The following is a 21,791-nucleotide window of genomic DNA, read 5'->3' as shown; positions in this document are numbered from 1 at the left end:
ACACACACACACCACGCACACACACAAGCCGCCGTCCCGCTGGGACGCCGTTCCCCACAGACAATGGCGGCTAAACTTTTATTTACAGCTATAAATAAGCAAAGAAAGCATAATACGTATAAAAATACCGTTGTAGCAAGTGTCAAAGATTCCAGACAGATATAGACTAAAGCTCCAGAGCCCATAAGTTTACGGAACTCTCCTCAGGTAGTCCTTGGGGAATTGCCTCAATGTGTGAGACTTTTGACCCCAGTACTTCTGGCAACTAAAAGTCAAATCAATTCATATGCTATGTGTGATTGGTATTTATTGTATATCTGATATGCTTTATATATATATATTGGTATTTTTGTCAAGTTTTATTTATTTTAATAGCATCATCTAAAAGTATGGTATTTTTAGTATTTTTTAATATAGTATGTTAAGCTGTTCCAAGTTTAGTATGCTCAGTATAATTAGTATGTATTTTTTTTTTTGCTTAAAGAAATGTTTGGTATTTTTTCGTATGCTCAATTTTTGGATCTTACATTTTGCTATGTTTTCATTATTGTTATACGGAATGCTAGCGTGGCATGCTAGGTGCGTATGTTTTGGTATATCTAAAAATATCTGCTAATATAGCGTTTGGTGTTCCCTGAATATTTAGTATTTTTCGTATATTTTTGTATTTTTCAAATATTTTCGGTATATTTTGATATATGTACTTGGAATAGCTAGGTGCATATGGTAGATGTTGAATGTTTTGGTATATTTAAAAATATCTGCTAATATAGCATTTGGTGTTCCCTGAATATTTAGTATGGTATTTTTTGTATATTTTCGGTATATTTTGATACACCTGGAATAGCTAGGTGCGTATGGTAGATGTTGAATGTTTTGGTGTATTTAAGAATATACCAAATATTTAGTATTTTATGTATATTTAGGAATTTTTTGAATGGTTCGATATGTATTGATATACTTGGAGTAGTTTATATCCTTCGTATGCTTACATTTGGTATTATTGTATTTAGTATATACCAGAGGGTTGAGTTAAATTCTAATATTCACATATTGAAGTGCAATATCGGTGGTCTCTTGAGAAATACTTACTTCTCGAGAGCTGCGTGGGACCTGGCAGTGTGTGGGACAGGCTTTAAGCCTATTATCGCTATTAACGTGGCCCGAACGGTGCAGTGGCAGCTGCTGGCTGCTGGCTGGTGGCTGCTGGCTGGTGGCTGCGGCAATTACAGCATGTCAAGCAAGATGCTTACTTACCTCCGGTATCGAGCACATGTCAACAGATCTGTGACTTGTCGACATGGCCAATGGGCCAGGTGCCCTGTGTCAAAGCAATAAAATGTGCAACTAATGCGATTACAAGCCCCGCGCTCTGCGCTCTCTCCACTCTCCACATGCCACATGGGCGCTGCAAGTTTCTCTCTCGTTCTCCCTGGCCCGAGCAGAGTTGCTTTTTACTTTCCGATGCTCGCTCTCCTGTTCATCGCAGACCTTTTGCTTTTTGCTGCTCCGTGGGGCTAATGTCGCTTGTTCAAGCTTCTCTCTGCTTAGTTTTAAGCACTGCAAATCGCATAAATATATTTAAAATTATGACAAATTGATTTGCGTCCGAGCAAACTTGACTTTCTCTCCCAGCTTCGAGGGCTGCCATCTCATTATGCAAAGCGTCTGGCCAGCAGCGCGCGACAATGAGACAATGTGCCCAAGACCAAGTCCCTGTGCCCATCCCAGCCCATCCCTACTCCCTTGTCGGCTTGCTACTCATTTCACTTTCCACTCAAGAGTCCCCAGTCGCCAGTCGAGAGTCTCTGCTAAAGTGCATTACAGTGCCGAGACGCGTGCTAGTTGAATTTATCGTCGTCTCGCCTCGTCTCGCCATACCTCGACTCGACTGTTTGGTCTCGTCTGCTGCGCCCCGCTCGGGGCTGGGCTCAGCTGGCAGCGCGCAGCCAGCAACACTGGGTCGGGCAGGGGCTGCCGAGCAGCAATTTGCAGTTTTACGCTTACTTAAATTGTGTCTAAAATGACAAGGGCCAAAAAACGCATGGGCGGGGAGTGTGGGGGGAGTTGGGGGTGTAGCTGTTGTTTTTAGTAAGCCTTTAACGCGCTGCCCTTACATCATGCGCCAGGCCCCGTGGCCAGCCCATTGCTGCGAAAGGGTTAGCCACGGCATAAACATTTTATTGTTATGTCTTTTCTCCCTTCCGATGCGGCGCGGCTCGGGGCGGGGCGGGGCGGCAGTTGATGCTGTTTGCTGTCTGCCACAATCGATATTAATATTGGGCATACAAATTGAAAATTATGAGGTTGCTGTCGACGCGTCGCTCGCTCGCCCGCTCGGGAAATTCATTTATGTTTTATGGTCAACACTGGATTAGAAATGTAATGCACAAGAGGGGGCTCAACTTCACTCCAGGGGTGAATAGCCCAGCGAAGGCGTGAACCGACAAGCGAGAAGCGAGAAGCGTTTGCTAGTATTAACTCGGCCACATAAAGAGTTGAGAGATTAGACAAAGCGAGACGCGTAAGTAAATGCCGTGAACAGAAGCGAGTCTTAGCTTTGAGTACAAAACAATGCGAGCAGCTTGACTAAGAGTGAAGGCATCAGCAGGGCTGATGAGAAGCCCTTAAGAGTGAAAGCTATGGGAGGGTGAACTAAAGTGCAGATTAATTTGGAAACAATGAAGAGGCCAAGAGAATTCGAGGAAGCTAAAATTGGGCAGCCAATGATATGGATAGGCAGGAATTAGAATATTCACGAGGAATTGGCTTATCGAAACCTACAGAATAAGATAGAATGAAAGAGATGCATAAGGAGATCGAGATGTATAAAAGACAGAGAAAAATACAAAGAGAGAGGAGATACAAACAAAAAGAGAGCTACAGAGAGACTGGAGAAATAGAGATAGACAGACACAGCAAGACAGACACAGCAAGAGAGAGAGAGAGAGAGAGAGAGAGAGAGAGAGAGAGAGAGAGAGAGAGAGAGAGAGAGAGAAAGAGAGAGAGAAGAGATAAATGCACAGCATGAGAGAATCACAAAGAGATAGGAGATACAAACAAAAAGAGAGCTGCAGAGAGATTAGAGAGATAGAGATAGACAGACAGAGCAAGAGAGAGAGAGAAGAGGAAGGAAAACAATGAGAAAGCGAGAGAGGGACATAGCAAAAGGGAGACAGAGAAAAGAGAGAGAGAGAAATAAAAGAAAAGGAGAGGAAGATAATGAAAGAGAGAGATAGATAAATCAAATGGGAGGAGGCTTCATGTGAGAGAGTTTAATGGAGAGAAATAGGCGAGTTAGAGGCATGAAGTTGCTAATGAGCCTGCTCCAAGATACAAAATGTCTATCAGCTCAGGTCTCTTGCCTCTTACGCTTCTCGCCTGTCTTTATACAGTTCGCCCATAGCTGCCATTCAATAGTCTCCTGTACTTATTTAAAGCTTCTTAAAGTCTGAGCTGCTCTCTATTGATTGTCTGCCTCAGAAATGGGAAAATTTGCATTTTAAAATCGCTTTTTTTTTGGAAAATTAAAGGAGCACATTAAAACGAGGACACCAAGAGTGTGAGCCAGAGTGAGAGTGGCAGGGGCGGTGGGGGGTCGGTGTCTGGGGTAAAAACAATGAAAATGCCGCTGCTATCTGTTAGCCACATCTTTTGCAAAACTAAATGAATGTTGATGCGTGTTTCCGCATTCGCCAACCCTCGGCCGAATCAAATGCGAAATGCATACCCACAATTTCGTAGACCCCCAGCCCCAGCCAGCGATACACCCCCTCTGCGCACACATGAGCAATTCTTTGGTTTGGTTTTTGTGTTATTCGAGCTCAAGTCTGCGGCCTGTTACGTAATGTGATAAGAATGCCAGCGAGAGCCCAAAGACAATATCAACAACCCTCAAGACCCACAGCCCACGGCCCGCGGCCCTCAGCCCTCAGCCCACAACGCTCAACCCTCATCCCTCATTCCTCATTCCCCAACTCTCCTTTGCGGAGTAGTTCGTCGCTCCATCTTCGGTCCACTCTGCTCTTTTTTCTTTACTCTCAGCATTTGCATAATATTATTTTCTATTTGTTATGATTTGCCTTTTGCGCAAATATTGTCAATTCCAATTGAATTTTGACATTAGTTCGGATGCACCCTCCATGCCTCAGTCCTAGTTCCCTTTGTGCTAGGCTCTCTAGCGATTTGTCATGCTGGAAATGAGGAAAGTTGACAAATTGCCGAGATTTGCTTGCGAGTTAAGCTGCGAGACGTCCGCCCCGCCCCGTCTGCTCTGCTCTCTGCTTTGCTCTGCTCTGCAGTCGTCGAGGCTTTCTGGCTTTATGCTTTACCTGGTCAGCGAGCCGTGTGCTTTTCGCATTATGGCCAAATGCGTTTAAGGCAACGCAGCCAGTCAGGCAGCCAAACAGCCGAGGTTTGGAAACAGCCTGCGGTCCAGCGTCAGGCTGGCTCAATGCCTGCTAATTGCGAGCGGACAACAACAATGGAATTGTTGTACTTCCTGTTGCTTTTGTTGCTGCTTAACGACAACAGCCACAGCCACAGCCACAGCAAAGTTGCAGCAAAGCCTGACTGCAGAATACTCTGTAATAAGCGATAACGAATCAAGATTTCTTACAAACGAAAGATTAATCAGAGAGTAGAGAGTAAATTTGATTTGAAGTTTCAAAAGCTATGTCAAGTATAAAAGAAAAGCGAGTGCCTTGTCCTTAGTCCCGATGGATCGTTTAAGCCTTTGGCTGAGCTGCAGTCACTGAAAACTATTGAAAGTTGATTCGCTTTCATCAAAATTCCAAAACTCTCATCATATGTGATCCATGCAGCTTCGAGGAATCCTCACACTCACTCGCACATTCCTGTGATGGCAGGACTGGTCTTTCCTTTTGACTTATCTACAAACCAATATACCCCGTTGCTTGCGCCTGGCGCGCAGCCAGATTTTCGAATAGCAACAACACGAAATTGTGTAAAACTCGCACAGAAAATTGAAGCACCGCCAAAGGAATTTTCTGTTGATATTTTTTAATTTTACACTTGACTGACTGACGCGAGCCGGACTCGACCCCCAGCCCCAAGTCCGACCCCATCATCTCCCTACCCCCAAAAAAGTAAAAAAAGAACACAAAAACCAACCAACCCCCAGGGCCCGTTCTTGGACGTTGCGCCGCATCCTGTTTGACAGGAATTATATCAGGTAATACCTGCATGCAATAGTGAGTGTAGATGTGTGTGTGTGTGTGTGTGTCATATAAATAAACTTGACTCCAACATATCAAAATGCAATTCCCGTTTGCCGATTCGCTCGTCATTCACACTCACTGGACAAAATGCAATCTTCATGCAGTAAACTAGCGATACACTGAGAGAAAATACCCATACTCTAAATAATAACTGTGAGTCTAGGGCAGAAATCACCCAAAATTCTTATTGTGTCACCTCTCTGCAGTCTCACTAGCGTTACTATCGACTGTTCTTAAATATCTATCGTCACTAACTATCGTCAGTATCGATGTTTCTCCATCTCTAATTGCTACAGGAAAAATTTCTACATTGTTTGTACATATGTCAAATCAGTGCTATGCATTTTGCCTTTTTCATTTGGGAAGCTGAACAGAGGGAATGCAATAAAAAACTAAAGGAAAGCGAGAATAAATTTTGGGGAGCTATACGGTTGGAAGGAATTCTAATCTAGGTGTTTGCGTTTTGTATGGATATTAAAACATTTATAGATTTGAATGATTTAATCAATAAATCTGTTTAATTCGATTTGTATTCCATTTTCAGGGCTTCGGACTTGCTCCCTTCTTGAATTGTTTGCCCTTAGAGATCTAAATGCAAATTGTCTGACTGAAATAATATTCCTTTGCCTCTTTGTTTGAGAGACACAACAACAACAACAACAACAACAACAACAACAACAAGTAATGCAAGATATTCGGGTTCAAACGCCCGGCTGGCCATATCTCTGTGCTCGCATCTCTCTGCATTGTATACAAAGAGCTCGGGCAGGCGGACAGGGGGAGAGTGGAAGGGAGGGTAGGGTTGGCTGGGCGTGTGTCCGGGAGACCGAAGCAGATTCAGTTGGGCCCAGTCGGGCGGCTCCCTGCCCGCCGTTGGTAATTTGCAGCGAGCTGCGAGCTCAGCAGGTTTCGTTGCTATGAAGACATTTGCATATTTGCTGTTTATGTTGAAAACAAGATTTCGTTATTAACATTATTTAATTTGTTTGCTTTGCTCTGCTTCAATTGGCGATGGCCACCCCGACCCCGGCGCACCGACCTTATGCCCGAGGAAACTGAGGGAAAGCGAAAGTTGCGCCCAGCGAAGCGTGGCGAGCGCTCAAAATTTTCTGTTGACCGAAGCGGTTTTTGTGGCTCAATTGATTCGGGGATTCGGAGATTTGTTTGCCGTTGCCTTTACCTCGCTCCGCCCACGGCCTCAGCTACGGCCCGGCCCTTTGTTAATTGCTTCCGCTTCTTCATCTGCATCGACACACAGCAACCCTTCCCCTACCCCGCGGCGGGACACAAATAATGCCCAGCACTTAGTCTAGTCTGGAATTTGTGTACCACTTAATCACACAGGACTTTAGGCTAAACCAAAAATAAGAAAGCCGTTTTGTCTCTGTAGCATGTAGCATATTTATTAACACATTGAATTTTGTGAAACTCGGCCATATCCTTCAGCGGCGTTCGCCGTGTAACTTCGTAAGCTTCATTAAACTCTGTAAATTAACTGAAGATGAAAAGTGAGAATGAATTTTCGGGACTGGAGAGCTGTCAAACTCACCTTAACACATCTCTGCAGGCTGTCAAGACGCCTGTACGTTTCACTGGAATTTGTTTCACACCCTTACTTGCAATTTAGAAGACAACAACAACTGTCAGTTATTGCCAGAGGCCTTGACGTTTCACTAAAATTTGTCTCACATCTGAAATCACTTGAAATTTGGACAGCAACAACAATAATCAGTTGCCCATGGACCATCTTGATGCAATACTTGAATAACACTTATTTCTTGACATTTTTCACAAGACTCTTACATTACTAATACAATAACAATTATGTTCTCGTCATCTTCTACAATTTTCGCGGTGTTTTCCCCGCTTTTCTTTGATTAATACGTGTCTCTTACACAACTATAATAACAACATTATTCTCTGCTCATTTTTCACAATATTCTTCGAGTTTTTGGTCATTCCACAACAAATTTCTTTTACATTATTAGACTAACAACGATTCACTGGTAACTTTTCACGAATTTTTCATACCGGACTGCTTTAAATTTTTGCTTTACTATTAATTTTACAATTTTAATTTTGGTTTTACAATTTCTCTAAAATTTACACATTTATGAGGAAAATATTTTATAAATTTTGAATTTTTGTTAGGAGATGTTATCAACCTGGGCGGAAGATGTGAACTGACGATTTTCATTTAGCTCGTAAGCCTACCTCAAAATGTATAGACAATTAAGTCACGGCCTACTGGGATTCGGTAATCACTGAGTGTTCATATTTCGCCTACTTAGATTCAGGAGAATATGTTATGACGTCGTGGTTAATACATAATCTATATATATAAAAGAAAGTTGTGTAAAAGTGAAGACTGCTTATAACTTGATTTGGGCTGAACCAATTTTCATGGTTTTTGATTTGTTGGATTTGTCTCCGCAACGAGTTTAGTATAGGGTCTTAAAAATACTGAAAAAATTTGCCGAATACTTGAAAAACGCGGTTTTTTCCCCAAATGTTCAAATTTTTTTTATACCCAGTAGGCTTGGTAACAGTGACAGTTTTGACAATAGTGTAGAAGTAAATAAACAAATGTAGTCAGTCAGTCTACGGTCTCCTGACCTCGAGCAGACCTGACTATTCAAAAAAAAAAAAAAAAAAAAAAAAAAAAAAAAAAAATTTCAAATCAAAAGGAAAAATATTTCAAATCAAAAATCTGCAAAAAATCGAAAGATTAAAACCTGACTGTTCAAAAAATAAATAAAAAATTAAAAATTCGAAATTAAAAAAAAAAGGTAATTATTAAAAAGTGTATTTTTGGCTTTTTATATTTTCGGACTTTTAAACTTTATAAATATTTCAAATCAAAAATCTGCAAAAATTAAAAAAAAAATCAAAAGATTAAAACCTAACAATCAAAAATAAATAAAAAATTCAAAATTCAAAATTCGAAATTAAAAAAAAAAAGTTAATTATTAAAAATTGTATTTTTGGACTTTTACAAAAGCTAAATATCTCGAAAGTTCAGGTATTTGTTTGTCTCAAACATAAATTTGTGTAAATTATTTATATTTATATTTCTCGATTGTTTTATATGGTTTTGTGCGAGGGCAGTATTACTATTAATAAAAATGCCGCGTCCTAGAAGATCTAATCTTTCCCGGCGGACCCATAATGCAATTAGGCAACGGAATAGCGCGAGTCAATTATCTGACGAAGAGCGAGAAATCGCCCGAGAAAGGCTCCGCGTTAGTACCCAGGGAAGAAGGGCCTTAATTCGTGCTTCTCAAAGAGAGGCAGCCCGTGAAATGGCAATAAGAAATGGTTCAAGGATTGATTTGAATCGAGCAGCGTTTCGATATGATTGCACCATTGATTACAGCTTGAATCGTTTAGTTTGCATTGGTCCAATGGACGTTGTTTGCCAGCATTGTGGCGCATTGAAGTTTGCTGGTGAAACGCCCGGTTTGTGCTGCCTTAGTGGTAAAGTGACATTGCCATTAGCGGTCACCATAGCCATTGCGTTCCCTGCTTTATGGCGAAACACTAGAATCACGACATTTTCTAGCGAACACTCAAAAATAAATGCCTGTTTCCAAATGACATAATTTGGGGCGGAAAATATTGGAGACGGATATTTAAGGTAATTTACGTTAAAAATTTTATTTTCTATGACTGCCAAAAAAATATTTTGAATAATGTAGTTTGTTAGATTTCTGTAAATAGTGTTTGTAAATATAACTATAACTATGGCTTTGAATTTAAAGATTCAAGGCCAGATTTGCCATCGCATTGGATCATTGCAACCTATTGAAGATGCACAGCAAAAATTCTTGCAAATATACTTCATGGGCAATATGGAAGAACAACTTGACCGGCGTCAAGAAATGAACACAGCTATGAAAAGAGCAATTCTCCATGATTTGCATGCTTAGAAATTTAAACCAACCAAAACTGTGCAATGGAACGCGTTTGGTGATAAGAAAACTGATGAGCAATGTGATTCACGCGTTGATACTCAAAGGAAAATTTAAAGATGAGGAAGTTCTTATTCCTAGGATTCCGATGAACTCAACAGATATGCCCTTTGAATTTAAACGAATTCAATTCCCGCTTCGTCTTGCCTTCGCCATGACGATCAACAAGTCACAGGGCCAATCTTTGACTATTTGTGGCCTCAATCTAGAAAATGCGCGTTTTTCTCATGGTCAATTGTACGTGGCATGCTCACGTGTTGGCAAACGATCCGCATTATTTGTTCTTGCACCCGACCAAAAAACGAAGAATGTCGTTTACAACAAGGTGCTTGAATGAAAATCCGATTAATAAATTTATCAGTGTATCCCAGCCTGAACAACATAGCTTTCAACAATTTTTTACCTAGAAATAATATAGAGGGCAATGCAACGTTTGCCGGGCCAGCTAGTATATACATAAATACTTAGAAAATTATTTCGAAAAGACTATTATCTTGAAGATATGCATTCTGTCAAGTAAGTACTGGACGAGGCTAGAAATAAAATATGTTTTCCGAAGGTTATAGACAGTCGTAGTCCGAATCGGAAACACGAAACTGTAAGCCTTTTGAAAGCGAGGCACAAGAGATTAAAGAGCAAGATGACAAGATGAGATCTCATTGACTACCCAACACAAGCCCAACAAATGTGTAAGAGAGATGATTTAGAGTTTTAGGATTAGAATGATGGATTACAACACGAAGACAGGTAAAACGGTAAAAAAGAAAGCCATGAGCTTCTAGTTTAGATAGCTGCATAGAGTCTTCTTCTGACAGGGGTTCTTTGGCTTTATATTGTGATGAAATATATTAGGAACCCCCGGAAAAATATGTATCAATTTTTTTAGGTCTCATCAAATTTTGTGGTTCTTTCTAAGTCTTACCTCTACACAACTATCGAAGAGTAATTGCATATTTAGGCCCGCAGCTTAACTATCGATGAGAAAACATATCGATAACATTCGAATATTTAAATGCCAAATCGTTGGAGGTAAGTGAAAATGGGATTACGACAAGTTCGACTTAGTTACGATTTGCATAAATTACTTCAGCGGCGCTTGGCAGCTCTGCTACGTCCGACCTCGTCTGTCCCTGCCTGTCGTTGTGGCAAGTCCTTTGGACTTCGGCACGTTTCTGCTTTGATTCTTTTTGCTGATTATCGCCAATCCACAGACGCAACCCTTGGCCACTTTGTCTAACTCTTGCCCATTCCCTTTTGGCCAGCTATTGTCGTTGTTGCCCTGGTTGCCCAGGGCTGGCTGGGGGTTGCCGGCTGGGTGGGTGGGCGAAGGGGGTTTTGTGTCTGTGCGCTGTCTCGTCGCCTGTCGATTCGCATTGCGTTTGAGCTGGGTCGCCTTCGTCTTCATGTCCAACTTTCGTGTGGGGCTTTTCATTTCGTTTGCTCCGGAAGACGCTAAACGCTGCTTTCCCTCTCTATGTCTGTCTCCTTCTCGCTTCCACTCTCCTTGTCTGTTCAACTTTTACCTGGATGCGTGTGATTTATGCGTTACCTGATGTGATTCGAATTGATTTTGCTCTGCTCATGAGTTGGAAAAATCTCAGACAGATTTAGTGCATAGTTATTGCCACGCCCCGGCCGCCCACTCAACTAATTGGCAACTTCATTTATTTTAGTTTCGATTTCATTTTCAGTTTTCTCCTTCGCCTTTCCCACTCCGCCACTCTGCCACTCCCCCACTCCACCATCTCTCCGTTTCAGTTTTCCTCCTCTGTTTTGTGGCTTTCGCTTTTGCTTGGCGCCCGCAATAAAACTTTAAACTCAAGTTGAGAGCCGCAAATGCTCGTAATAGCCGCAAAGTATGCAATAACAAAAACCAAACGAACAGCAGAAACAACAACAACAACACTCTGGGCCATAAACTTGCGCACAAAGTAAACGTCGCCTGGCAACTCTGGCCGCCTATCCTCCCCACCCTCTTCAGCATCTTGACCAGACAAAGTTTTTTACTCGGCATGGAAGTTATATAAAACTTACAGGGTATGCAACAAGCTGTGAACTTGCAAATGTTCAATGAGTCGAAGTCCTTAGATTTGCATATAATATCTACAGATTTTTCGAGTCGAGGCTATATGAGGGTAAATGGTATTTAGAAACAAAAGAAGAACTCTCTAAAATTTGCCTAAAATTGTTTTGTATAGTGATAAGAAAAGAGTAACAATTGGTTTTAGATATAGAGAAATTGAAAAGACTTAAGTTCCTTTCTGATCTTACTTAGAAACTAGATGAATGGCAATATATTTGGGTGTATTTTCCGTGCTATGTCTTCTGGAATATTGAACAGGAGTAAAGTGAAAGTCTTCTTAGGTAAGATTTTTCACCTATTAAGAGTTATGGCTAGTCCCAGGTATTTCATAGCTATTGAGCATCTGCTGATAGGCATCCATTAGCAAGAGAATCACTCCTGTTGGAGCGCTCATCAAAAGTATTTGTACGATATAGAAATCGACTGCTTACAGGGTATCTCTTAGTCTCATACTCAACTACTTTAGCATTTGAATGTCGTTTCTTTTTCGCTAAGCTTAAATCTCAATTCCTGCCACAAGCTCATCTTGGTCCGCGACGACAGTTTTCTTGTTGCATTGCAGAAACTTGTAGCATACGTTGTGCCACGCCCTCTACCCCAGCCCCGTCTACGACGACCCGGCTACCGTGAAAAGGAGAGCCAAGGAAAGTAAGTTTTTGTGCTGAGGAAAAAAGCATAGGTCGCAGACGAAAGTAAAAACGGCGTTTCGACAGTCCACAGTCAAAACTTTTTTGATTATCTTAATTGCGATTACGGGACACCAACCTGACTGCCCACCACCCCCCATCTAAGGTCTTAAGCTCCCCAAGCGCCACATGCGTATGTTACCCCAACGAACAGACGAGCAGTCAAACAGATAGACAGACAGTCGTAGAGTTAGATAAATAGATGGAGTAGCTGGGATTGATAGCAAAGATAGAGCTGCGGCAGCTGGTTTGGGGCATTGACTTGGAAACCCCCCGTCAAACATAGACGAAATTAGGCAGACAACTCTGGACATCTCCCTCCAACGACTAAGTCGAAATTAACAAGATTGACCCCCTTCCATCCTTTCAAGCAAAAGGAAAGCGAAGCAGAGCGAGAGAAGCAATGAAAGAAATTGGGCTATCAAAAAGCTGCACAAGAGTTTGACCAACTTCTGCGGTGGGGCTGGTTGCAGCCCTCGCGCAATACCCTGTAAAATGTACATGAGTATGGGATGTGCTGCGAATTTTACCTAAGGAAGAGATATATTCTGGGATTAAATGGAGTGAGACGCAAGTCAATTGCATCCAAAAATAATACAGGATGGCTTCGACACTGTATACCCTATATACTCTGCGAAAGCAAACTAACTACAATCACAGTAAACTGAATACTCAGCATTAATTAGAACGGGACTTTAAATTGAGACTCATTGCAGCTCTACTGCTACAGCACTACGCCTGTTTCGATTTTCCTGTACAGGGTAACCCTAAGTCAATCAGCTCCATGCTGTTTCACATAGAAATTCTTCGACTTATAGACTCGGTTGTGCATTTGTTTGTCGGCTTCCGTTGGGCCGCTGGTGTCTTGGGGCCAGAAGTTTGCCCAAAACTTTTGTTGTCTTCGATTGACGAACGGAGTCCCCTTGCCCCGCATACCCCGCACGGCTAACTTTTATGCGAACACCCCTCGTGCAGTGGGCAATACAATTGGAAAATAATCATAGTTTGGCGAAAGATTCTGATTATGTTGGGGACTGCAAACAGCCGCCTGGGGGGCAGCCGCTGCAGCTAATCTAGTTACAATGTGCGAAAAGAAATACCCTATAAAAACACAAATATATACATATATATGCGCTCTACTACAGCCCTCAGATCTCAGCCCTCAGCTTTCTGGTTCTGTTTCTGGCTGGGCTCTTTAATTGTGGGCCATAAAACATATAATGGGCCTTTATTGATTTTCCAGCTGGGCTCGACTAACGGCTCAGCTATAAAAATCTGCCTCTTTATTGATTGCAGAGATTCGATTCGTATAATTCATTTTCATAACTCGCATTAAATTAATAGAAACTCTTATATTGTTTTAATGTCCGCTTGCCAGAGTTTGGCGTGAGGCAAAGAAAATCCATCTTTGAGTGCTTTTTAAAGACGTTGCTCTCTCCTATGGTTAAAGCTTTAATGTTGCTTCTGCTTATCAAATTTAGATTGTGGTACTGAAAAAAGTAACTACTAATCGATAACTACATGTATTTCACCAGTTATTTAACACAGAGCTCTGGAATAATGCAAAAGGATTGACTGGTTTAGCTTCAGTCACAGCTTCAGCTTGTGTAGAGGTACACTCTATAGGTTGGATTCAGATGAGTAACAAAAGAGTATAAGGCAAGTTCGCCGTAAAAGTATTGAAGAAGACCCGGCAAAGTAGAAAACCTGTGCTAAACATGGACTGAGTGCCTGAAATTTTAGCTAACTTACCTAAAATAGGATCTTATTCTATGAGATCTGTCAACAAAGCCTCGCTTGGGGCTTGCACAGATAAAGCTTTGATCAAAACCCAAAAAGAAAGTTCTTTTGCTACTACTAAAGATACTACAACAACTTACCGAGGCTTGAGCCCTCAAGTGACTCAGCTCACATCATAATCGATTAATTAGTTATCAGAGCTATCGATGACATTTGCAGCGTTGCCACCCGACAACGATATTAAGTGCATTCGCGAGTCGCTGCTCATTTGCCATTTGCCATTTCCCCTTTGCTCTTTTGCTTTTCACTTTTCACTTTTTTGCTTTTGGTAGCTCTGATGATGCGAGTACTTTTTGTCATTATCTGTCCTAACGACAGGGTAAACCACTTTGCCTCACTGCAAAATGGCTTGGTGCCAGGGGGGCTGGGGATGTATAGTAGATGGTAGGGATGGTAAATGTGGGGGGGAGAGTTTCTCTTACTTTTATGCAAATAATGGGGACAATGTGTCATTGCCGCCGCTGACAACTTTGATGAAGCGGCGCGACTGACAGAACCGATGCGGATGATTCTCTAGGTTTTGCGTGTGAGTGTTGGGTGTTGGATGCTGGGAGTTCGGCTGGGTCTGTGGTGTGATGGATCTGGCCCGGCCAGGCCAAGCTCTGAGGCTGCTCCCTGACATAAAATGTGTAAAATATTGGCTGTCTACCGAAAAGAGAGTGGATGGAGTTCAACGAAACCTGGGAATTCAATTTATATGCAAATGTTATGCAGGCGACAAGACAAATATCAAATAGTAGCCCACACCCCAAGCACCGCCTAGGCAACCCACAGTGCCACACACATCTAAGTATTTTCATAAAATTTATTAAAAAAATATAGAAAATGTATGTAATTATGCAACATGTGAGACTATATACAGTTCCGTCTTCCACATTCTCTCGCTCCGTCTCTCTCCCTCTCTCTCTCTCTCTCTCTTTTTGTCTATGTAAAGTAACGTATGCCCTCTTCGTCGTCGTCGCGCACGTCGTACGCTGTGGGCACATAGCCGTAGGACTTCACCTCCTCCTTACAGTTGCAGGGCTGTTTGGGCTTCTTAACCACCACCACCTCTTCCTCCTCCTCCTCCTCCTCTTCGGCCTCCTCTTCCGGATACTTCGCCTCGGGCTCGGGCTTATAGCTGGGCTTGGTCGTGTACTCGTAGTACTGATTGTTGCACTCTGTGGTTGGGCGTGGCATCTTCTTGGGCTTCTTCTGGGCCTTCTTTTCGATCTTTTCCTCCAGTTTCTCTAGGATCTTCTCCTTCTTGGCCTGCTCCTTTTCCTTGAGGGCCTCGAAGATGTCCAGCTGCTTGAGTTTCTTATCTTCGAACCATTCCTTGATCTTCTCCCACTCGTCCGCCTTCTTCTCCTCCTTGGCGGCGAACAGATTGAGGAAATCGAGTTTTTTCAGCGCCTCCTTTTGCTGCTTATCATCCAGCTTCTCGCTCAGGTCCTCCAGCTTGGGCAGCTTCAAGAGCCAAGCGTGCGACAGCTGCAGCGCTGCTGAAACGGAAAAGACCCACTGAAAAACCCAGTGAAAAACACCTGACTTATCACCTACCCATGGCAGCGATCAAGAGCACCACCAATTGTTGCCTCGGTGTGTTGGCCATGTTGTTGCTTGGATCAAATTGCTAACGCTTACTCGGCAGCCAGCTGCTTTTAAGGCCAGCCCAAAACACGAGCAACTGCAGCAAAGCTACGGCCAAGCACGTGCTGCACTGCAGCTGATAAGCACGTGTGCAGTTATTTTGCTTATGCGTCCAATCACTGCGCCATGTGGCCGCACTCGGCTTATTGATAACTTAAGCTCAGCTGCTCACTCCTGCCACGCCCCCTCACACACACACACACACACACACACAATGCACTGCAACCCTGTTGTGTTTGGCTGTCAGGTTTGATTAGTCTGCGGCATCAAAATGTGTTTTCCATGTATCTAGCAATAATTTTTTGCGAGCAAAAGTTTTAATGAAGCTGGTGGAAGGGTGGGCCGGGGTAGGGGCAGGGGGAGTACGAGAGCTGGAGAGAGCTAAGGTCTAGAGCTAGGGGTAAACTTTAATTGAATGCGTTAGCTGACCTCGCCCAGGGGGGAGCTGCAGCTCGCTAATTGACTTGGCTTAGCAGCGGCTAGAGGTAGTGGCCAATGGTCGAGGGTGTCAGAGTCAGAGGGGCGTGGCGGGGGCGTGGGCAGTGAGGGCAGTGAGGGCAGGGGGTCAACTAGTGGGCGATGTGTTGATGTGTTGAAAGTGGAAGTTGAATTGTATTTGTTTAGTGCGCGCCGGGCAATTGGGGGCGTGGCAAACGTGCGCCGGCTGCTGCCCGCTGCCCGCCTGCAACTCCAACTTCAAGCAAATAGATGCGAATATGTGTGTGTGTGTGCTGGTCGGCATATAGTGCATATATACACATGCATGTTTGTTGTTGGCTTGTTTAGTATGGCTATTTGTGCTGAGCAAACAATTTGCCAAATTAATTGCACACCAAATGCTCTGTGTGCGCGTGTGCGCGTGTGTGTGTGTGCGTATATATATAGAAGATCTTGTTATTTCTGTCTAAATATAACACTGCATATTGAATGTGCATAGCAAATACTGCGAATTGAGCATTTTTTTGATAGGGCTCGTGTATGCCATGGACTTTTTCAGAGCTATCGAAAGCAAAAGAGTTTTTGGCAAACATAAATATTTATATAAACACATTTTTGTATATTCATTATATATGTATATACCCCAATATGTACTGAAGCCATTCAGCAAGAGCAAAGGCTGCAGTATTAGTGATACGAATCTATTCAATGCATATTCAATTCAGAATCTCATTGAAAGTAAAGAGAATAAAAGTTCAATTGAAATGAGTGTTAGATGTGGAAGAAGACGTAGTCAACTACATATATAGTATATATACTCGATTCAGACTTAACACTTTACAACATATTCTATATACATATACGTAAATCTGTCCAACTTCCTGCTAGTCCATTCGTCTGACTGTCTGTCCGCCCGTACATCTATCTATCCGTCGGCAAGGTGGTCTGACTAACTAATGTTTCCATCTGACCTGGTAGGCGGATAAAGCTATTTTCCAGTGCAGATAGTTCAAGCTACTCTTTAGCTGCATACAGCGTATCTGTAAATCGTATATGCCCAGTACGTTGCTAAGTCGCTGTTCGCAGCTTGTCAATGAGCTGTTTTGGTTTTTTGCTGTGCGGCATTTTAGCAATTCTCGCTGATTATACGAAAGAATTTACACGGCCAAACATGTGATAAGTTTATATACCATGCACTATATAAGTCGTTCAATATGAGGCTTTATTAGGTCATAAATGTTAAATCTACCTTAGTGATTCATAAATCGATGCGTGTTCATTGATCGATGCGCTGGTTCTCGATGTTGCCCAGGCGCAGTGGCAACTCTGGCAGGGGCTCCACCAATATGGGATCTTCAGCAGCGTTGCCACCATCGTCATTGCCATCATCACCATCATCATTGTTGTCATCATCATCATCAGCTGCAGTTGTCGTCGCTGGCGTTGTTGTTGTTGTTGTTGTGCTGCGCCTGCGCAGCTTGCGGCCTTTGCGTCCTGGCTTCCTGCCCACTCGGCCCAATCGCTCCTTCTTGAGCCTGCGCATCTGCCTGGCTATATCCAGGCTGGCCAGCTGACCGTAAACGGTTGGATATGGAGCGATTGGGAAGGGCTCCAGAGTTGTTGCTGCTGTGACCTCGGCAGCAGCTGCTGCTGTTGTTGTCGTCATCGTTGTTGTTGTAGGTGCAGCTGTTGTAGTAGTTGTTGTTGTTGTGGGCAACTCTGTTGTTGTTGTTGTTGTGGCATTGGCAGCAACTGTTGTTGGCGCTGTGCTAGATGTTGTCGCTGCTGTTGTTGTTGTTGTCTCAGCAGCAAGTGTTGTTGTTGTTGTCGATATGGCCTCTGTTGTTGTCGATGTTGCTGTCGTGCTTGAGGTGTCTGCTGCTGGTGTTGTGCTGGATGTTGCTGCTTCTGTTGTTGTTGTTGTCTCAGCAGCAAGTGTTGTTGTTGTTGTTGTTGTCGTTGTTGCCTCTGTGGATGTCGATGTTGCTGTAGTGCTTGAGGTGTCTGCTGCTGGTGTGGTGCTGGATGTTGCTTCTGTTGTTGTTGTTGTTGTCTCAGCAGCAAGTGTTGTTGTTGTTGTTGAGGTATCTGTTGCTGTTGTCGTTGATGTTGTTGTGGTGTCTGTTGCTGCTGTAGTTGAGCTGCTCGAATCAGGTGTTGCTGTCGTGCTGCTTGTTGAGTCAGTTGCTGCTGTTGTAGTCGTATCAGTTGCTGCTGTTGTCGTGTCCGTTGCTGCTGCTGGCGTCGTTGAGCTTGTTGCTGGTGTTGTTGTTGATGTTGATTCCGATGTTGCTCCGTCAGGTGTGGTTGTTATTGTTGCTGCTGTTGTCGTTGTCGTCGTGTCCGTCGTTGCTGTTGTGCTATCAGTCGGCCCGTCGCCCGTCGCAGCTGCAATAATCTCACTTATATTGATTGTTATCGTTTCATTGAGCCGCGTCTCGTTCAGCGTCTGCAACGTGTTGTTCGAGCTGACAATTGTTGCCACGAACGTCGAGTTCTGAGCCGCACACAGCTGACAGCAGCTGGCTGAAAATGCAAATGCCAAATGCAAAAGTGGTTGTTAGTTTTTCCCTTTCCCTTTCATTCGGCCAAATCAATTAGCAGCTCGGCTCGACTGGCTGCAGCCACAGAGGAAGCCACAGCCATCCGCCTGGCGCACTAATTACCTAATATTGTTGTCACAACGAGAGCAATTAAATGCCGACGTGATATCGCAATTGGCAGCAACATTGTGTAGTTTGATGTTGAAGCTGGGGCTGGTGTTGCTGCTGCCGCTGGCATTCTATGTTGTCGGTCCTTAATTAGCCTCGGAGAGCTTTGATGTTGTCGCTGCTGCTCTATAAATTTGGCTAATTGAACTGATTTGCCAAGTGCCCATCAGATGCATTTTTATATTGATGGCCACGCACACGTCGCACGGAAACGTGTGGCCGCTACGTGAGCTTCTTTATTTACTTATCATGTCTACCAGATAATAATCACACACACACACACGCATCAGCAGCATCAGCAGCAGCAACAATTGCTGTCGTCTTTTGCCGATGATTTCTTTGATTCCGGAAACAACACGACAGCAACCACGTGTTGAGCCAGCACCCAGAGCTGACCACCGGAAGTCAAGCAGACCAATTGCATTCAATTTGCTTTCAGCTCTGCATCTGCTTCTTCTTCAGCTTTGAGTACTCGCCCACAGTGTAAAAAGTGAGCATATTAGACTGACTGCCAATTAACCAGACCTTTGTTAATATGAAGATTGAGCAAGGTAGGGATAGAGATGTATATTCATATCGAGCAAATTGTCTTATATTTCTATCTACTCTCCTTCATATTTCTCTCTACTTCTTTTTGTATACCCCATGTCATCGACTACAACTATGCTCAGTCTCTGCTATTGTAATTTGATTATGGGCGAGCATGGTACAGTCATTTGACCCGTTTCGTTTCTGTTGACTGGGTCAGTTGTGGGCTCAGCTGTTGGCCAGCGGGCACGTAAACTTGGCCAACAGCTGGCAGCTGGCCTTTAGCATCTGGCTGCAATCATTTGAAATGCACACACCTGCATTAGCTAGTGCTAGCTACAGCTCAGCTGAATCTCCACTGTACTATCATAATCTTTCGCTGAAGCAGCTCGCAGATTCCTTTAATCGCATGCGCAGAGAACTCTTTAAGTTTGCTCGCTTTCCAGTCGGGCATTACAATGATTTTTTGCTGACGCTACTCGTATGATGGTTAAATAGACGAACATGTGATAAGCAGCGCTGCAGTATGCGACCTTGAAATACCCTGTTGAGCAGTATTCCATTGCAAGAGTTTTCATTTTATGCTACAAAATTATATTAAATATAAATTATAAATTATATTGTATAAAATATTTGTAGAAAATATTTTTAAAAATAAAGAAAAATTGTCTTAGCCTCTGAGATTAATTAAATTAAATAGGTAGACTATTAGATACTTGTCTCTATATACATATATCTAATAGTCTTAAAATTAAATGGAGCTAAATATATTTATATGACTCAGTAAATCGAAATCGTAAGAAACTTAGCTTTAGTCAAGCCACCCCCTCATAGCCGCGGTGTTACAGGGCATTTAATGAATAGTCATGAATACAATTTACACGACATTTTTATTTCAGCTTGTTGACAGTTGAAATTTTAATTATTTGCAATAAACGTGACCGAAAGCCAAATGAGAGCGCCATAAATATCCATGTAATTAAAAGTAAAAACTTAAATAAGTTACAGACCAGCATACAGGGTGCTGCAGCAGAGGTTCATAGTTCAATTGAGAGGCGTGGATCAGAGATTATATTAGCTGTAGCTAGTCGACCAGTTGTAGACGAGCCAACTGCAAGGCTTTGCACTCTCAGCTAACTATGGATATAGGGCCCCGGGAATGTCGTGAATATCGGGTGTATGATATTCGACTGTTACCCAAGCCAAGTCTCAAGCTTCATTGAAATGCTTTGGATGCACACACAGAGATAAACAAGCATGCGAAAGCCTATAGACTCTCTTTCGCTGCAGTGGCGAGTGCTCTGCCCATGCTCCATGTCTCGATAAACATACATATGTCGGCACATCAGTGCATATCGAAAACACGAGTCAATCAGAGCTCGATTGCGATAGGCGTGGACAAGCGCCGATAGCCGAAGAGCCGCTCCACCCGTTAATTGCGAGCTATCAGCACGCTTGAGTACGTGCCAAAAGTCAAGCTGAAGCACCGATCGAAACATTGCCAAGTCTCTGTCTATTTTCAGTCTGGTATAAAAGACGTCGAGTGCGAGCACTGAGGCAAGCAGTACAAACATACAGCTCAAGCGCAAACATGTTCAACAAGACCTTTTTCGTTGCCCTCATTCTGTGCGGTAAGTGAACTGAAATGAACTGAACTAGTTCGGCCTAATGAACGCATCTGACGATATCCTTGCACACACATCCAGCTTGCTACTTGAGCGCCACCTGGGCACGCCCGCAGCTCGGCCAGCTGCCCCAGCTGCCCGTTCCTGGACTCGACTCCCTACCCATCGGCAATGTGGGCGGCGCTGTTGGCTCGGCACTCGGCGCAGCTACTGGAGGACTCGCAGCTGGCGGTCTGACCCAGTCGCTCTCGCCTAGTCTGGGCCGACCGAAAATTCTGTAAGCCCAGCCAGAGCCCTCAACGACTCCCAACACCAATGTCGACGTCAATGCCAAAACTAAGTCTATTCAAATGTCAATAATTATTTGTGTTCTTAAATATTAAATCAAAATTTGCATATCCTAATGAAAATTGTGTAACAGTTATTTCTACATATAGTTGAACTACTTGAACTTTTATCATTTCTCTCCTTCCTCATTCATTTTCCGTTTTCATCTAGACTTTCCATTTCTTATCCTCCCGCCTATATTCTCTTCTTTTCTCTTCATTCGTTTCTCAGTTTTCATCAAGATTTCCTTCTTCTTCTCTTCTCATCCCTTCTATTCTCCTGTCTACTCGTCTACTTCCATCTATTTCCATCTAGTCTGTTTCCATCTCGTGTCTTGTCTTCTATTCCTCTCTGTGATGAGAGTAACGCCAAATGAAAAATGTTACTTAATCAATTGGAACTTAGGCATTACCTAACGAATTACGTAGGCATATTGAATATAGATAACTCTAATTAGATTTCCGTATAAAAATCGTGGAGTTTCTGGAATATACATTTTAAAGGCTGTCTCAAAGGGTTTCCATTTCAACTTTTTTGAATAAATTTATATGATTTTCATGATTTTCTAAACCTAGTTAAAGACCATAAAAGTTAGATATGCTGAATATATTACGTCTAATAGATCCTACCGTAGAAATTCAATGATTGCGGGAGTCGTTAGGATATATATCTCAGTAGCTCTATGAAAGGAAAATAGTAGAGTCTTTAACTCTTACAATCTGAATATTTCAGAGTTCCAACTAGAGCAAA

The 21,791-nt window shown here is 42.9% G+C and overlaps 3 protein-coding genes and 2 long non-coding RNA genes across 6 annotated transcripts; 2 read left to right on the top strand and 3 right to left on the bottom strand.

Annotated features, from left to right (window-relative positions):
• Positions 1-6,616: 6,616 nt before the first annotated feature.
• Positions 6,617-7,433, bottom strand: LOC108620206 (uncharacterized). Its single transcript, XR_001916327.2, has 2 exons — positions 6,790-7,433; positions 6,617-6,735 (listed from the first exon to the last, which is right to left on the bottom strand). It is a non-coding gene; the product is annotated as an uncharacterized LOC108620206 (long non-coding RNA).
• Positions 7,434-7,594: 161 nt separating this feature from the next.
• On the top strand, positions 7,595-9,595 carry LOC149267787 (uncharacterized). The gene is made up of 3 exons (XR_016271063.1): positions 7,595-8,262; positions 8,349-8,877; positions 9,002-9,595. It is a non-coding gene; the product is annotated as an uncharacterized LOC149267787 (long non-coding RNA).
• A 4,976-nt stretch (positions 9,596-14,571) lies between these two features.
• Positions 14,572-15,418, bottom strand: Femcoat (femcoat). 2 transcript variants are annotated; one of them, XM_018017102.2, is made up of 2 exons: positions 15,323-15,418; positions 14,572-15,261 (listed from the first exon to the last, which is right to left on the bottom strand). In XM_018017102.2, the coding sequence occupies exons 1-2, from the start codon at positions 15,372-15,374 to the stop codon at positions 14,705-14,707; spliced, it is 609 nt and encodes a 202-aa protein (XP_017872591.1). In that variant the 5' UTR covers positions 15,375-15,418; the 3' UTR covers positions 14,572-14,704. The 2 variants fall into 2 exon arrangements, with proteins under 2 accessions (XP_017872591.1, XP_017872590.1); XM_018017101.2 differs by having other exon boundaries at positions 14,572-15,264; positions 15,323-15,406.
• Positions 15,419-17,051: 1,633 nt separating this feature from the next.
• Positions 17,052-18,732, bottom strand: Muc4B (Mucin 4B). Its single transcript, XM_089473516.1, has 2 exons — positions 18,517-18,732; positions 17,052-18,376 (listed from the first exon to the last, which is right to left on the bottom strand). Exons 1-2 carry the CDS (start codon positions 18,629-18,631, stop codon positions 17,127-17,129), a joined length of 1,365 nt encoding a protein of 454 aa, XP_089329642.1. The 5' UTR covers positions 18,632-18,732; the 3' UTR covers positions 17,052-17,126.
• A 1,880-nt stretch (positions 18,733-20,612) lies between these two features.
• Positions 20,613-21,124, top strand: LOC108620205 (uncharacterized). Its single transcript, XM_018017104.2, has 2 exons — positions 20,613-20,720; positions 20,796-21,124. The coding sequence occupies exons 1-2, from the start codon at positions 20,681-20,683 to the stop codon at positions 20,993-20,995; spliced, it is 240 nt and encodes a 79-aa protein (XP_017872593.1). The 5' UTR covers positions 20,613-20,680; the 3' UTR covers positions 20,996-21,124.
• Positions 21,125-21,791: the final 667 nt, after the last annotated feature.

Source organism: Drosophila arizonae, chromosome X (assembly GCF_054131065.1).
Source record: "Drosophila arizonae isolate 15081-1271.41 chromosome X, UAZ_ARI_1.0, whole genome shotgun sequence".
In the NCBI taxonomy this organism is placed as follows: Eukaryota; Metazoa; Arthropoda; class Insecta; order Diptera; family Drosophilidae; genus Drosophila; species Drosophila arizonae.
This window is presented reverse-complemented; position numbering and strand designations above follow the sequence as displayed.

Excerpts from the sequence above, each read along its gene's own strand:
- Muc4B (XM_089473516.1), bottom strand. The coding sequence starts at position 18,631 with ATGCCAGCGGCAGCAGCAACACCAGCCCCAGCTTCAACATCAAACTAC. Across the intron at positions 18,377-18,516 it reads CGTTGTGACAACAATATTAG|CCAGCTGCTGTCAGCTGTGT; the intron begins GTAATTAGTGCG and ends TTGCATTTTCAG.
- Femcoat (XM_018017101.2), bottom strand. The coding sequence starts at position 15,374 with ATGGCCAACACACCGAGGCAACAATTGGTGGTGCTCTTGATCGCTGCC. Across the intron at positions 15,265-15,322 it reads GCTCTTGATCGCTGCCATGG|CAGCGCTGCAGCTGTCGCAC; the intron begins GTAGGTGATAAG and ends TTTCCGTTTCAG.
- LOC108620205 (XM_018017104.2), top strand. The coding sequence starts at position 20,681 with ATGTTCAACAAGACCTTTTTCGTTGCCCTCATTCTGTGCG. Across the intron at positions 20,721-20,795 it reads CGTTGCCCTCATTCTGTGCG|CTTGCTACTTGAGCGCCACC; the intron begins GTAAGTGAACTG and ends ACACACATCCAG.